Source organism: Magallana gigas, chromosome 8 (genome assembly GCF_963853765.1).
Source record: "Magallana gigas chromosome 8, xbMagGiga1.1, whole genome shotgun sequence".
In the NCBI taxonomy this organism is placed as follows: domain Eukaryota; kingdom Metazoa; phylum Mollusca; class Bivalvia; order Ostreida; family Ostreidae; genus Magallana; species Magallana gigas.
Genome location: NC_088860.1, coordinates 10208647 through 10225217, shown reverse-complemented (window position 1 = coordinate 10225217; position 16571 = coordinate 10208647). Strand labels below are relative to the sequence as shown.

General features: G+C 33.9%; 1 protein-coding gene across 13 annotated transcripts in view; it reads left to right on the top strand.

The window, feature by feature from the left end:
• LOC105330193 (uncharacterized) overlaps positions 1–15966 on the top strand; it is a 39296-nt gene extending 23330 nt beyond the window's left edge. For 11 of the 13 annotated variants that reach the window (XR_900454.4, XR_900455.4, XR_010708430.1 and 8 more), the window contains 3 exons: positions 1274–1414; positions 13175–13295; positions 15453–15966. Coding sequence is in view for 1 of the 13 variants with exons in the window: in XM_066068713.1 (XP_065924785.1) it covers positions 1274–1414; positions 13175–13227 (194 nt within the window). In the remaining 12 variants the exon portion in view is untranslated. Of the gene's footprint in view, positions 1–604; positions 623–1273; positions 1415–13174; positions 13296–15452 lie in introns of those variants that run through there. The other 2 variants (XR_010708435.1, XR_900459.4) reach the window with 2 other exon arrangements.
• Positions 15967–16571: the final 605 nt, after the last annotated feature.

The window sequence follows — 16571 nt, the reverse complement described above, 5'->3', positions numbered from 1 at the left end:
TTCTGCAGGGCATTTGGACCACTTCTAGCCCCAGTATCTCTGTGGAGATTGGGCAGAAGGTATTGATTTTAAAGCCAGTATTTCAAGGGTTGACATATGGACAGCAAAGAGCACCATGGTCATACCTAGAAATATGCATACTTTGTTGTTGTTGTATTAGAGGAGAAACATGGCTAAAACTAGTTTTGGCAGGTACAAAGATTTAAAAAAAACATGGTTTGTTTAAGATTACCGAACTGTAGAATAAAGTTGAAAGGGATTTTCGTGGAGGTATTTAGAGATTCTGTTGAAGAATGACTTGTGTTGTTATCGTCTGAAAATGTAACTGATATAAATAAACACCACAGAAACTAATTATATCTTTATCTAGGTTAAAATATTTTGAGGAGAGAGAGAGGGAATGTTGCCTCTATCCTTGCATAGTGTTTACTCTGAAAGCAAAATTGTTTTGAAAACAGTGGTCATATGGCTATCACCAAGTGCAAGTAAACACTGATCTATAGCTCCATGGACGCTCATGGCCGCACGTCAGTCACTGATAAGGAACAGCACTGATTCCTTGAACATCCCTCTGATTAGCTGCAGTGTCAACAGGCCTTTGATAATGATGATGAGTTTGGGGGTAATTTCATGTATGCCTTGATAATGCGGTGAAGAAAGATTCTTTCCTTGTGCGCTGGTTGCGTACTGAAATAATTTAAAAAGTTCTGTCTTGTGGAAGATAGTGAGTGGTATCTATTGCTGTTTTTATTTACTATATCCTAGCATGTGCAGATAAAAGGCTTTGGGGCACTAATCTACACTGCTGAAGAACCCCATTGTGTCAAGTTGACCTTATTTTTGTCACGTCAAAAATGTGTTTTGCTCTAGTACACAATTCATGGTATTCAATTGCAGAGCCCCATTATTTCAAAACAAGAATGCATTAGATGGAGTGATGTTATTAGACAATCTACCCTAACAAAAACAACAAATATTGGAAAATTGCATCAAAATTGTTCCATAGATAGCTACCAAAATATTTTATAAGCTTGTTCTATGAACCAAAAAATGTTTTATCATAAAGTATGTTTGTGTATACCGGTAGATGACTTTCGCTGTTTACTATTTATATGATTTTTATGCCTCTGTTCATTCATAGAGGAATCTTTATCGCTGTACCGTCCCTGTTTATCTCTAGGAGCCTTGGAGGCAGAAATCTGTAAACAAGCAAATAAAAGTAGTAAACGATCAATGGAGGGAGGAAAAAATCTATATATTTTATCTGTTACAGTGACCTGGTTTCTGCCAAAGGAACAGATCGATCAAACGAAGGGCAGATTTACTGAGAGTTTCAGAGAGGCTTGGAATTGGCATTATAATCTTTCAAGTTTCCAAACAGCTGGCAACTGTAAACAATATCAGAAGCTGAAAGGTAAAAACTGAAGAGTTCCTGTGCATAGTTTCCGACCAATCTACTTGCTATGCAAATGACAGTCACATTTAAATAGTGCAATTATTCCGCTCCATTAAACGTCTTGTGTTATGGGAATTTTTATTTGGCTGTGATACTGGATGGCTATTGTTAGTAGCTATTAGATTCAAAATATGGCCGGTTGTTGTAATATAACCAAAAAACAGCTTTTGTTTCAAAGAATAAAAAGCCCTGAAAAATCACAAAAAATTCCTATTTTCATTGCAATTAAATAGGACTTATCTGTAAAATACATCAAATATTAAGGAAAATTAGCCCTGGATATTACACAATAATTGGCTATATAAGTCTGCTTTCATTATGGATTTTTCATCATAACAGCTAATATAAGGTGTGGCTACAGGCCTCCAGATGCTTATGGGTTTATAGACTGGTCGTGTCATGTTGACCTAATTGATTTCTGTTGGCTTTATGATAATACCAGTGCAGTGGCTACCTATACTGAGGGAAATCTAGGCCCTTTATGGTCATCAGATGACAGTATATAATTAGTGTATTACAGCGTTTTTGCGAGTTTTTTTGGTTTCCTTTTGTGATTCTGATCATCTCCACCCTTATCTGACTCTCTGACTAGCAGTTCTTGTATAGCTCTTGTAACATGACATACATATTTTCTCTAGTGCAGAGGTGAATTTACTTCAGAAAAGGTTTATATAGGCAGGCAGATATCGCTTCTTGAAGACCATCTCTTAACATTTGGGGTTTAGTAAATGGTTGACCTAATCTTTGGTTGCCTAAGTTTGAGCTGTTGACACCAAGGGACAAAGTGAAAAAGATAGATCTTTGTGACATTATTTCTGAACTACCTGGTACATGAAATTTTATGTAATTTTTATTGACCAATAAAAAAACAGGGGTGTTTTTTTTTTCAATGCATACTTTTGCTATAAATGATTCTGGTGCTTTAGAAAGGTCAATACATGATAAGGAAAAATCACAAAATCAATCCTGATAACTCCTGTTCCTAGATTGGCAATATTTAATCTAGGATGAATCATTTGCAAAAAACTATTGCGGCTATAATTCTCCCAATTAACCCTTGTTTGAGTTAGCTATTTATGCAGCTGTTTTTGGGGTCTAATTCAGGGGTGTTGCTAAAACGCGGAACGGAAAACGGAACGGAAAGCGGAACGGAACGGAAAACGGAAAATCTTATCTAATGTTATTTACAATGTACTTGATAGATTTGTTAATCATGCTGAAAATGATATACTGTATGTAATTTTTAATTCTTTTTTTAAGATTAGCAATATTTGATTATTTATTTAAGAATGATTATTTCCTCAAAATTAAAGAGACGGTACAGCTGAAAACACGTGTGAATAACTTCAGATTCACCCATTGTTTTGTTGGGAAATAAGAAATAACGTTGATTGTAACAGTTGAAATAGATAAAAACCCCTTTCACGTACCTAATTAATGTAGTTAAGAGCTTCCGGAAATTTAAGAGTCGTACAAACCGGAACAATCTTATATCGTTTATTTGTACCACGTGGATTTTGATCGACAGTAATTAACACGAGCTGAACATTACAAGATCCTCGCCCGACTACGATCATCATGGTATACGAGGTAAAAAAGACTCTATAAAAGGAACACATCATCACTTTCTCGAAAATCTATTAATGGTTTCCCAATTTCGGTTCATTTTAAAATGAACAGACATAAATATGTCAAATAACCCCTCAAGGGGCCTCACTAACAATCAAAGTACTGAAGAACTGACGGGAGTTGATTTTGTTTATTTTAAAATCAATGATATATTATTTTGCATGACAAGTATATGTAGTTTTTAATTTGAATTACGCACATTTTTATAGCATGAATTTTTGGACTTTTTCGACAAGAATGTCGAGAAACTCCCATATGAATCATGTTGAATAATATTTAAAGATAAAATTAATTCAATCAAACTATGTATCAGTAATAGAAATATTTCTCGAAAATTGTTTGGATCCAAGCAATATTGAACTCTAGCTTCGTTCAACCAAACGCTCGGCTGACACCGTAAATCTCCGACAAGGATCTACGGAGACAGCCGAGCGTCGAGTTGAACGAGACTATATTGAACTCTGGCGTAGGAATACATACGACTACAACAAATATTTAAATTGTTCGTACCATTGAAAAACTGACTATTTTCAAGGTATTTATAAATAAGTTTCCTTGAAAAACAATGCTTTAGCATACATTACATCGAATTTATCAATTATTTTCAAGAACTAAGTCTTGTCAGCAGCAATGATTTGTGCTGAGGTCCAAACACTGTTTCACTTTCGGTTTGTCTGAGTAACTGCATAGGAGAGTTGATTAAAATCAACTCCCAAAAATGAATTAAGGTTGTAGTCAACTCCTATGATAAGCACGCAAATTACATGCTTACAAAATAATAATTGTGGTTATCTTAAAAACTTTGAACAATTATTACCTGGGAGAAGTAGAAAAGACATATTTTTATCAACAAACATGTACAGGAGAATCTTCGCAAGCCCTGCACGTGTTTTGTTTACAGTAAATACGCTTGCGTAATAGTATAGTAAGGCTGACCCCATAACACGTCGCGATGTAAATATGTGATAGGTTATACGTAATTATTAATTTTAATGAAATAATTAGATTTATTTCAAGAACTTTGTAATTTTCTAAAAGTTTATACATTCATGAGTAGTACAAAAATACCGAACCCTATCGGAAATTTTTTTCAAGTCGCTTTTTATATAAGATGCGCTGTACTGTCTCTTTAACAGTACATGCATTGACCACTATATTCTGTTCCGAAATATCCTCGATTCACATTTTGCTGAATTACTCGATATTTATATATACCTCAGGGTTCAAGCGATTTTCTTTTACAAGCATGAAATATTCTCATTATTCCCTCTTTAGAACATCCTCTCTAGCTCATCAGCTGGTTTCAATACACGTCTAAAAATAAAGAAGTCTACGGGGTATTGCATTCCAACAGACCCAGATGATAACGTTGAAAAATTGTGCAAGGTCTTCATAGTGACTTCCAAAAAGAGAACAGACGTCAACGTTTTCCTTTATAATTCTCCGTAAGAAATCTGTTTTCGATCCTGTGAATTTTTCCGATAAAAAATGATAATGTGTCAATGAAGTTTTGTTGGGTATTTTCTAGTATCATCTATTTCAATTGCATCTTTTACAGGTATGTGTATATTTTTTTTAATCGTCCTACTGTGCTGCATGAATATTTTGGGATCAACAGACTATAATCCCAATTTATAATCACATGAAACACTTTCACTTACAGCGTACGTTACGCTGAAATGCCAGCATTACCATACAAGAAAAAAAAGTAAACAATTTATAGCTAATTTACTCGCTTAATCCTGTTAATATTTCACAATTCGTATATTACATTTGATTTTTTCCGTTTTGTACTCAACTAAAGCTTTGAACACAATGCTAAATTTGATAGACATTCATAAAAATATCAATAAGATAGCCACATGTTGATAATCATTCATTAGATATGAATAAATGATACGAAGTAAATTGTTTCTGGCCAGTCTATACCCTTTAAAAGCGATAAACGTAATATGATATTTTCCGTTTTCCGTTCCGTTCCGCTTTCCGTTCCGTTTTCCGTTCCGCGTTTTAGCAACACCCCTAATTCAGAACAGAAGGATTTTTATTCTATAATTTGTTTGTGAACTTAAAATGACTTTCTAGCACCATGCATACTGTAAAAGCCTATCACATAAACTGAATGAAGAGGATATGAAGAACATGCAGTCTCCTTGAAACTGAGAGAAGGTTAAACAATTATCCACTGACAATGGGTGATGGATAGCAGTAATGAGAGAGCACAGCTGAAGTGATTGGTCCCAATGCAAAGCTATAAACTTCCTGGAGTGTTTACTCAAAAATTGGCCTTGTTTACTCAGAAAGCAATTTCTGTAGCCTCTTAGTGATGAGCTTATCTCCATCTTTGTTTTCAAGCACTTGCCTGCCTTCTGCGGTTTTTGGTCAGACTATTTTGGCCACCTAATTGAAGATGCATCATGTACCGGCACAGATCCTCTCTGGTTGGTGGTCCTGCTCTCTCCCCCCAATCTTGTGCCTTATCAACCACAATTTCATTGACCTTGGATTATCACACATTGTTGGACAAGATAATCAATTTTCTTTTGATGAGGCCTCAGTTAGAAAGCTCATCTAATGCCCATTTACATTCCTGCATAAGTTTTGATTACAACTTTCTGTTGGAGTGTGTCTCTCTCCAAACAAAAGGGTGGGAATGGAGCCCTGTGTTTACCGTGAATGGCTAACCATCTGCTATCATAACAGTGAGGAAGTACTAAATCTTAACTGTTTATTTGATTTCCTGATACAGAATATTTGCATGTATTATCTGAGAGAGTGTTGAAGTTTTGATATTAGAGAGGCTTCAGAGACCTTGATGGTATTTTTTGGGGCCCTTTCTTTGTTAGGATATATTTTTGATATGATCATTCAACACTTTTAAAATGCACGAAAGTTCAAGATGAGGGAGCATACATATTTTATTTTTAGCAAGTCTTGTTTGCCTCTAATGCCTCTCCATAATGTCAGAAATTTGGTGTAAAAGTTGTAATTAACACATCTAAGAGTCTTCAAAGTTAAAATTAAAACTTAATTGTATTGGGATCGATAAACAGCATCATCTGAAACATTTATAGGGTTTCAGCAAGATCCACACCTAAAGAATAGAATGAAGATAAATACTTTGTTTTAATTCTATGGTTTCATTGATATTCACAGGTCTCAATTTTTGTGCATTTCGTTAATGGCAGAGTTTTGTGGGTTCGTATATTCCTTGACAGTGGCATTACCAATTAATAGAAAATCTTGTCCTATTTCTTACAATTGTTGAAAATCAGCTAAACAATGAAAATTATGAAAATTGGTCTCCAACAAATGTTTATCAAAGCAAAGAACTATTGCTCTATTTAACAATTCATTGTCACATTTAATTCCTCATCTGAACTCACTCAGGTGAGGTTTTCACATAGTGAGCGATAAAATTATCAAAAATTTATGAGAGAAACTGAAAATGGATGTAAAATTCCCTGAGCTAGATGTGAAAAAGCAGAATACTATAATGCAGTTAGGTTCTACATTAATAATGCATCATGTGATGAATTGAAAATAGCAATATCTTTGTTGGAATGTGTCGTAAAAGGGTGATCAACGTGAAAAAGAATATACTCTGGGGGCAAGAAAAAAAACTGAAACTGATGCGATTTGAAATAGAGTTTACATTATAACTTGTAAATTTAATGCAAGGAGATAACATTGACTATGATTAAATGACACAACTTTCACAATTTCATTTACATTATTTAATGGTGTAAAAATTCACCAAGGACAGACACAGCGTAGGAGGGAAATAGAACCATTTTAACAAGAGCTTGGACTTTGGGTAGTTGTGTCAAACAGCATTGTGACGTAGGCCTGTCTATTTAATTGCTCGCCACTCAGCCTGGCTCTTTGTAATCAACAAATCAGCATCATTTTTAACTTGTTTAGATGCAAAAATAGATTGTTACATCCTACTGAAAGTCCAAGGCCTTGTTAAAATGGTTCTATTACATCTGAGAAGTATTGATTGGAAAGGAGGCAGAAATGGTCTGCTGTGGGGTAGGTTTTAATTCCTGAAATTAATATCTTGGAAGAAATGCCCAGACTAGCACTGGATGATGAACCATTGAACCATTGACAACGACTAACGATGAGCAGCTGAGGTACCCAAATGAGACCCGAGGGTGTACACTGTGTGAAGCCTCATTTCCGCTGGTATTATGTGTGTATGTGTTTGCTACTAAAGTTTTCATAAGTACCCAATAATGAAGGGCCAATCAATGATCAAAATGCATGAGAATTATAGACATACACTTAGGCTGGTTATATTGCTGTACATTGGTGTGGAATTAAGTGTCCCTAAAGATATAATGTGGAAAAATACCATTTCTTAGACAAGATGACATGTAAAAACATTTTAAACTTATTCAGTATCATCATAAATTCTATTATCAACAAAAGAAACTTACATTTGATTGAAATTTACACGAATACAACGAATATGTAAAAAATGACAATATTCGAGCTTTGTTTACAAAACAAAGAATTATGAACTCTGTATCTTGTTTAATTATAACTTGATATTTTAGTTTCAAATTTTGACATAGCATTATTAACTTCTATATTTATTAGTATAAACATTGAAAATGGAAAAATAAAATTTGAAAATTTTAAGTCAAATCGTGTCCAAGTCCCTTTAATTGAAAATTTAGATGTGGTACATTATCTTTTGCGCTTGAAATAATTATTAAGTTCAAGATTTGTTTTGATCTGCAATTAATAAGATATAAAAGAGATTTTAATCAATTGCAAAAATGTAAGATCAAACCTTTGACAACTGGTAAATCTAGGTGACTTTTATTGAGAAGTGATCTTCTGGTTGAATTTGTCATACTCTCAATGAGGGTCAGTGCTTGGACAGACCTCTTAATGAGGGTCAGTGCTTGGACAGACCTCTCAATGAAATGAGGGTCAGTGCTTGACAGACCTGAAAATTTTCGGTAAACCAGGATGTACTTACAAAAATGCATTTCCAGTGAGATTTTCTTTTAAAAATTAGGAAATTTAAAATTTCTTGAATATTATTTTTAGACTTGAGAGTGAATGGCATACACCCAGGTGAGCAGTAAGGCCTATGGGTCTCTAATGAATAAAACTGTACATTAAACCCTGCCATACTTTGCTGCAACAAAATCAGAACATGAACGAAAAAATAAAGATCATCATCAGCATCATATAAAGAGATAGAGATTATATTTCAGTTAATTTAAGTTAGTCGGTGCAAAAAATCATGTCGGAAATGGAATTTTCCAGTAAACAAAGAAAGCATTATTCCAGCTGAACAGTACTGAATTGATTTCAAATAACACAAAAATTATAGTTAGAAAAACCAGGGGAAACATCTTTTGATTCAGCTTCCCTCCTGTGAATTTTCATTAAATCATTAATTATTCACTGTTTACTGTGACCCCACCATCTATTGATATTACTGATTGTCATACATCAAAGCCTACTGACTTCTCACCCCAGACAAGTTATTTCCTTGGCTTTAATATTCTGGGGGCCTTCAATTAATATTTGTTGTTTTTTATGAGAAGAGGGGATTTCTATTCATGGCCAATAAACTGGGTTATAAAATAGATTGGGTGTCGCTGTATTGATGCGGTGGAAATAAAAAATCTCCCAATCACAGTTCAACTGTAACACCAGTATTGCTGATAGTCGCTTGTTGCATGGCAAAGGCATTTTGGGACAATTACTTTAATATGCTGTTATTTGGGGGTTATATTTGGCGTTCTAGTGTCAATTAAAAAATTTAATAATAAAATTCACATACATATAGTGTTATTTTGCTTAAGCATCATTTGTTGTATGTATATACATGTAGCAAACTTAAGTATAGACTTGCTGTGATATTGTCAGTGATAATATTTACATGCCACTTATTAAAGATGTTTTTTAATAGGTTTAGATTCATGTGAAAAAGCCCTCATAAAACACCTGTTAATATTGCCCACTTTAAATTGTTGATGAAGTTGTTGAATACTTGCTGAAATTATCAGTGCAACAAATATGACTGATGAAAGGGTAAAAATGGCATGGTCATCACTGCTAGCTCTTTTTAACAGGGGCTGGATTTGACCTTGGACATGAAATAGACTGGAGGACAAAGTTATAACAGAATCTAGCCCTCCGCTCTACCGCTCTCATAGGTGTTCACTGAGGTTCTAATGGTTGGTGTTTGGTATACTAAAATTTGTTTAATCTTCTGACCATGACTGCTGCATTAATGGTTTTAACCATGCTTGAAATGGTTTTAGGTCATTCTGAGTTTGAATTTTAGTTAAAAGTCTATGTACCCAGTATATGTAAAAATTTTAACCACCAGACAGAAAGTGGAGTCTGAAGGTTCTGTTGCACTTAAAAATTTTTTTTTTCAATTTTGGTGTTTTAAATTTCTTTAAAATCTCAATTTACTCTCATGTATAGACCCCTTAAAAAAACCCTGATTTTTGAAGTTAGCTTATGTTAGTTATTGTGTTGAAGTAATATGCCATTAGGAGGGAGGCGGAGGTGAATATCCCTTTTAATACTCTAGCAGTAATGGGCACACAAGGTCTTGTGCATCTGTTACTTACTTATCTTCTGTAGGAGGCAATAGAATTTGACAGAATTAAACCCCTTGTCATTTTCTGAATTACTTGAGCATTACCAAATGAACCATGTAGAATGGGGTGTCTTCTGGAACTCAATTACTGTCCAGGCCATTAGCAGAAGATGTTCTGGAATTGGTTGGACTCCATTTCATTGAGAGCCCCTTGTCATGGTGTTCTTGCAGAGAATTTGAATCTATCACACACTCCGTCAGCTCATTGCTCAGTCATGGTCAATTTATAAATGTGACATGCTATTTCAATTATCGCATCTTTGAAATGAAGTGAGTTTTGTTTTGTTTTGTTTTTTTTTTAATTTAAAGCATGCAGTTGCATGGATCTTTTTTCCATGTTAAAGATCTGACTTTTGTTTGGTAATGATTATTTGCATTGCAATTTTGGTGTTCTTGGGAATATGGAAAATTTCTCCCACATGCACTGTCAAAGATTTAGTATCTAAAAGGTCTCAATGAATCATGTCTTCTCCCAGACTACTGAAGCATGTTTTGTGGACTTGATTTGATAACATGGCTGTTCTATACTAATTTTAAGCAGCAAATTTTAAATACCAATTAGATTAAGTAGTTTTATAGCAGGCTGAAATCTTGTTATTAAGGAAATGCATGACGGTGATGTTCCAATTTACAGAATTCTAGATTTAGATTTGCTATCAAAGGCATGTTCTCAACATGCTAATTATGGTTGAGGATGCAAAATTTATGAAAGAGAGCATCTTCCAATCATATTAGGGCACTGTTAATGGAAAACAATTTCTACTGACCAACGCCATCAGCAATCCAATAAGGCTATCCCAAGTCTGTGGTATCTAATTATGTGTCTTTAGCATGAAGTAGACATGGCATGGCCAAATGTAATTACACACCAATAACTTGTTAAGAAAGATCTGTTATTTGGTGATAACCATATGAGCTTTGAACAGGGGATCTTTTTTTTTTATTCCCATGGTATTTTTTCCTAAGGCTAGATCAAGCCTCAATTTAACAGAGTCATTCTTTGATTGAGGGGGTTTAGATTTTGTGTGATGAAGAAACATGTGGTGGATTACTTTACAGAGGTCCATTGCCTTTTTGTGTTTTGTTATTTTTTTTCGTGACAAATAAAGGTTGTTGCTTAGTTAACTGTTGAACTTTGTTGTCTCTGCACGATTCTCTCCTTGCAGAATGAAAGTGAATTTTGTAAATATTGTCATTAACAGATAGATAAGAGAAAAATTTCCATTTATTGACCTTGTAGCATAATCGGCTAATGTTTTAAGATTACAGTCATCAATAACGTGAGTAAGAGAGAAGCCAACAGTCTTTCTGGATTTTCTGTGTGTCTGCTTGTCAGTGCCAGTATAATTAAATGAGGTCTGAAGAAGTTATATGGGCTATGTAACTATGTATATTTATCAGATAGTAGAACAAAAAAGAGGGAAATACTTTTTTTATTTGAAGACATTTGTAGCTGTTAAGATTTCCTTGTTGCGAAGAAAAGTAATTAACAAGGATATATTTTATCTACTTTGTTTTCTAACAGCAGTTCAGCCTTAGTTTGGATGTTAATTCCTGGTGTGAACTGTTGCCCTAGCTACAATTGTTTTCCCTCAGTGTCCATGTAATTCACCGAATGCATTACTTGGTCCCCCATGGTATGTAATACAAATGTAATACATACCAGTTTATGATAACAAGTAGAACACTTTTTCTATAGTTTTTATTCATACACTCCAAACTCCAGTGTTATGCATGATGAGATAAGGACTTAATTTAATGTGAGTAATTAGTGGTTCATTGATTTGATTGACAATGAGGCGGTATCATTAAGCAAGTAATTATCTGCAGGAATAGAACTTGAGCACTGAAAGTGATGAAAGCAGTTTGTGTCGGAGTGAAATTCCATGCCTCCTCCATAAACTTGATGCAATTTAGACAACAATTGATGAAATAAAAGTGGTTTTCAATTTTGTTAACTGGTAGCAAACTATTCTCAAAAATTGACATTGTTTAATTTTGTAGAGCTTTTGCTTTTAGCAAGAGCAATTACCAGTATTCTCAGTGGTAACCATGATTATATATTTATTTAAATAAGTCTATGAATTTAGAAACTGCTGGACTTTAAGGTATCTCACTCCTCATGTTTTGATTTCATTGCGCAGATGATCATTTTATTTGAAATGAATATGATTTTATTTATTTAATCATCACAGATAGATTATTATTTCATAATTACACAACATTCATAAAGAAAATCCATTTGAATTCAAGAAACAAACAAGTTTTGGGGGGAACTATTTTTTCGTGCGGAAGGTTTTTTAGACGAAAATGACAGAAACAAGCAATTTTATGAATTTTCAATATACTTTTCTTTTTATTATACTTTATTCATTATTCACATTTTTAACATTTGATAGGTTTGTAACATCTTTTATAGGTTCTGTGTGACATGTACAAAATCAAATCTTGAGAATGTGATAGCCGTTTAGCATAAAATCATGCAAATATATAGAACATGTCTGAATTTTTTTAAGCCAAATTTTGCGAGAATTTTACCTTTGAAGCCCTATATCTAAAATTTGACATCACTGACCCCCATGTTATATTATGTCAAAAATGATACTGAATACATATCTAGGCAAACTGGATTAATCTTATAAAATTCTTGATATTCCAAAAGTTTTTTATTTCAAATCAAATTGTAACTATTATAGAAATTGTCTATTTTAAGTGCAAAAAGGTCACAAAAAAATTTATGCAGCTTCGTACAAATTTTTTGCGTAATCCCTCTATTCATTGTGACCATTGTGCATAATTATAAACAATATTTGAAGAAATAAGTTTGCTTTATCAAAAATACGGACAAGAAATTCTAATCAGGATGAAATTGCATTTTAGGTGCGAAAAAGTCAAATTAAATAGGCCATAACTCAGAGGGATGGATACTGACCCCCCATTATCTTTGTATTTTTTAAGTATGTTTTGTCTACAGATTTCAATGATATACTTCTCAAGAAATTCTTGATACAACAACATTGAGGAGTGGGATACCTTAACCGTTATTCACGGTTGATTGAACATATGTTTAATAATTGTATATAGATATCTTCATGAGCATCTCCATACAGAAAAACATGATTATCATAATGAAGCACCAGGGACAAGAGATTTTGATTAGATTTAATTTGTTGTATTTGATATGTTTAAAATCAGTGGAATGAAACTTTTTTCATTGTAAGCATGAATTCATTATATTAAGCTTGTCTGATAAAACTGTGTTTTACTTTATTGATTTTCAGATCACTTGCATTTCATTATGATTGGTATTATATTTGAATGTACCTGATCATTGATAAAAGAACATTTGATTCCAAATTTCTGTCATATTCTTTTGTGTACTGTTTTATACAATATGTTCCAAAATATTTGTAAAATTATATCGGTATTTTTATATTAATTTTCAGGTAATATCAACATGAAGCAAGTCTACATTTTGGCGAGTTTTGCAGATGGATAGTAACTTGCCCGGGCAGACACATCTTGTGTCCATCAGACAGGAATTAATCAATATATACAAGCGTAGAGGTAATTCTTTTGTACCCTGTATTGTTTGGGTATCTTCCTACAAACCAGCAGAATATGTATAATTTATAGCACACTGCATATAGGTGTTGATTAACAAAAGTCGAGACTCCAAACTATCAATTTGAAACCGATTGAGAGGGAAATTGAGAGGGCATTGTATTTTTATTCTGGTTTTAATTTTGGCTGTAACATGTATCTGCATTTACTGGTTATGAGCTAGCATATCGCTTTTTCATGGTTTATGTTAATAAAATAGAGGAAATGTACAGGAAATGTTTTATTATTACAAGATTCTTATTGATAAATCTATTAGTATAGTCTGTATGATAATTGCTCAAATGAAAAAGTTTGTTTATATAATGTGCGGGGACCTTTATGTGTTGAGAGTGATTTCATTGTCCGTACAGAAAAACTACATCAAGTTAGAGATAATGATCTCATTGTTACTGGGGCTTGGTTAAAAAAGATTTACTGTGTTTGGCTGTCTATTTCTGGTTCTTTGAGAAACAAGATAACAATGGAGGTATTTAATTGAAATATAAATAGATGTATATATCAGCTGGGCTCCGTCAATGATGACCAGGATTTTTATCTGGTAACACAATGGAAGCTCCCTGGTTTAAAAGTCTGTCCTGACAGCCCCCAGTGATGGAAAAGTTTTGATGTTTAGCAAAATCGAGATGTGAAACAGAGTAAATGCAAAAAAAAATCCCTCTAAATTGGAAAAGCAAGGCAAAAAAACTCAAATCTATCAAGATTTAGTTTCAGCAGAAAGACAGTAATTATGGTCTTGGCTGTCAGAATACAGAGCAGAGACTTAGCATTCCCTGTTTTAGTGCTGTTACACATTAGTTGTTTAAATTCATCCAACTGGAAGAAAAGTCAACAAAACTAGCTTTCTGTTTTATTTTAAGTGTTGTAAAATGAGGAAGAGAAATAGTGGGGGTTTTTTTGTAGGAAAGTGGTAGTTAAAAATCTTATTCCACCAGACCACCACTGAGGGCTTACTTGCTAATTATGTTTTCTACATATCACTATGCATGGTTATTTATACTTCATAAGATCTCAATATACTTTCTTCATGCAGGAGAGAGAAAAAAGCATGTGGTAGGCAAAATAGCAGCAAATGTCAAAGAGAGTTGATTCCTAAGATCATTTACTAGGTTAATCAGTGGTCACGGAGCCAGGAGAGACTCATAATTAACCGCTTTGCTTCTTACAAAGAGGATATATATAGTACAGTGACCATTGATGGCGGCTCTCAACATTTCTATATTAAGATTAGTACCAGTATAATAGGGACCTTTTGCATTTTTTATAGTTCATAAAGCAGGCAGGTTCTTAAAATAAGGCAGCGATGAGGGGTGTCAAATTTCTCCGAGAAGATGCCGCTGTTCTCGTAAATTTAAGAACTTGACTGTTGAGATTGCAAGAAGCTTGTCTGAGTCCTTGATTTATGTCGATCAGGCATTCAGTTAATAGAAGCATTGACTGTTGTTTCTGATGGTTTGAGCGAAATATCTGAAAAAGTTTTTGGTTCCTCCAAGTACCTGTCAGCATGTACCCCAAAACATGCCGCTACATCAGCAGTGAACGACTGTATGTTCCAGAGTGGTTGGTCTTTTATAGTTAGTGTATGCAACATCTATCAAGGGTTAGATTATCAAATATATCTTTATGCTTTGAATTGATCAAAATCTTAGGGGAAAAAACATAAGGAGGTACCCCTTTGTTCCTCTGATCCTCTAAGTTAAAATTGTTTATTCTTTCTAGAACCCTCCCCCCTTTCTTCTTTTTTGCTGAGATGGCAGTTGGTTGCTGAGGGATGCTGCTTTCCATATGTTCGGGATCAGAGAGACATAATTACTACTTTACTGTCTTATTAAATGCTACAAATCTCCTCGTTTTATTAGCTCAACTAGATTAGAACTTGTTTATATCGTAAGATTTTTAAAAAAAAACTTGCAGATTTCAACTGCCTCTTGGGTATTTTTCAGCCTGCTGAGATGCACATTCTCTCTCTGCCAATGAAATAAAAATATGGACCAAGAGCTTAAATGGGAAATTATTTCCCACTTTGTTTTATAATTTGAATAATGCAACAGCTTTCTTGAACTCATTTATTTAATGCTGTTCTTCTTTCTTTCTTTTTTTCAGAATCTCTGGAAAGGACATGATGATTTCTGAATCAGTGCTGCAGCAAAGAAACAAATTAAGCGGGTTATAGACACACATTAAAATTTAATGATCACCTCTGACATTATATTTCATCCTAGTGGATTTTGTATGATTTATGTGTACACATTCACAGCATACCACACTGGTTGTTTATATCTGCTGTCAAGATCATATATTTAATGTTCCTGCTCTGTTGTCAATTCTGTTATAACACATTTTTCAAATGATATGATTTATTAATAGTGTGCTGATCGCTGTGGTGATAAGTTGCATTTAAATATGCATAAAACTCCACAGTTTGTTATGTTTAGTTAGTATCTGATGTATTATTCATCACCATGAAAACATATTATTTAAAGTAAGGAAAGGGGGGGGGGTATATACATACATATCCATTTCCTTACAGTTATTTCAAGTTATTTTAAGTTAACCTCAGTTATTTTATGTTATGTGATAGTATGAGCTGTTGGACATTAAACAAATGTAACAGATACTCCTGTTTGTACTATATTGTGTGGCGGCAAGTAACCCACTGAGAAAGTAGAAATGAAAAAGAGTACCTAAAAATTGTACAGTGTAGTAACATATGAGTACTCTGTACTATGTAGTGGAAGTGTGACATATTTGTGTCATCCACGGAAAATGTGTGTAATCAGCATAATTTTATGTCCCAGTTCAACGGCACATGGCCGTGTAAAACATTAGGCCTGGTTATGTAATGATCGATTAGCGAGGTCTGCTTTAGGTGACATTCATGAGACCAGACATGAACGGTTATTTAGTTAAGAATAATAAGGTCTAACCTGTAGCAATGTAGCCCTGATCTTATAAATCTAGGGTCTGGGGGACTAGAATTGGTGTTTGTATGCTATCTATAGATTTTGTGTTGCAAATGTTGCAGAAATTGAAACCTGTTGTCTGCATCAAGTGCAGTGCATTGAGCTGCAATATTTTACTATGGTTCAATATATTCTTATTTGTTGTGTGCAGTTCCAGGTGATGGTTGTTTTGTTTTAAAAAATCAAACCCTGGTTTCATACAGTAGCATTACTGTTCAACTGTGTGGTTTCTCTTGATGTTCATCATGCCTTCAGCCAT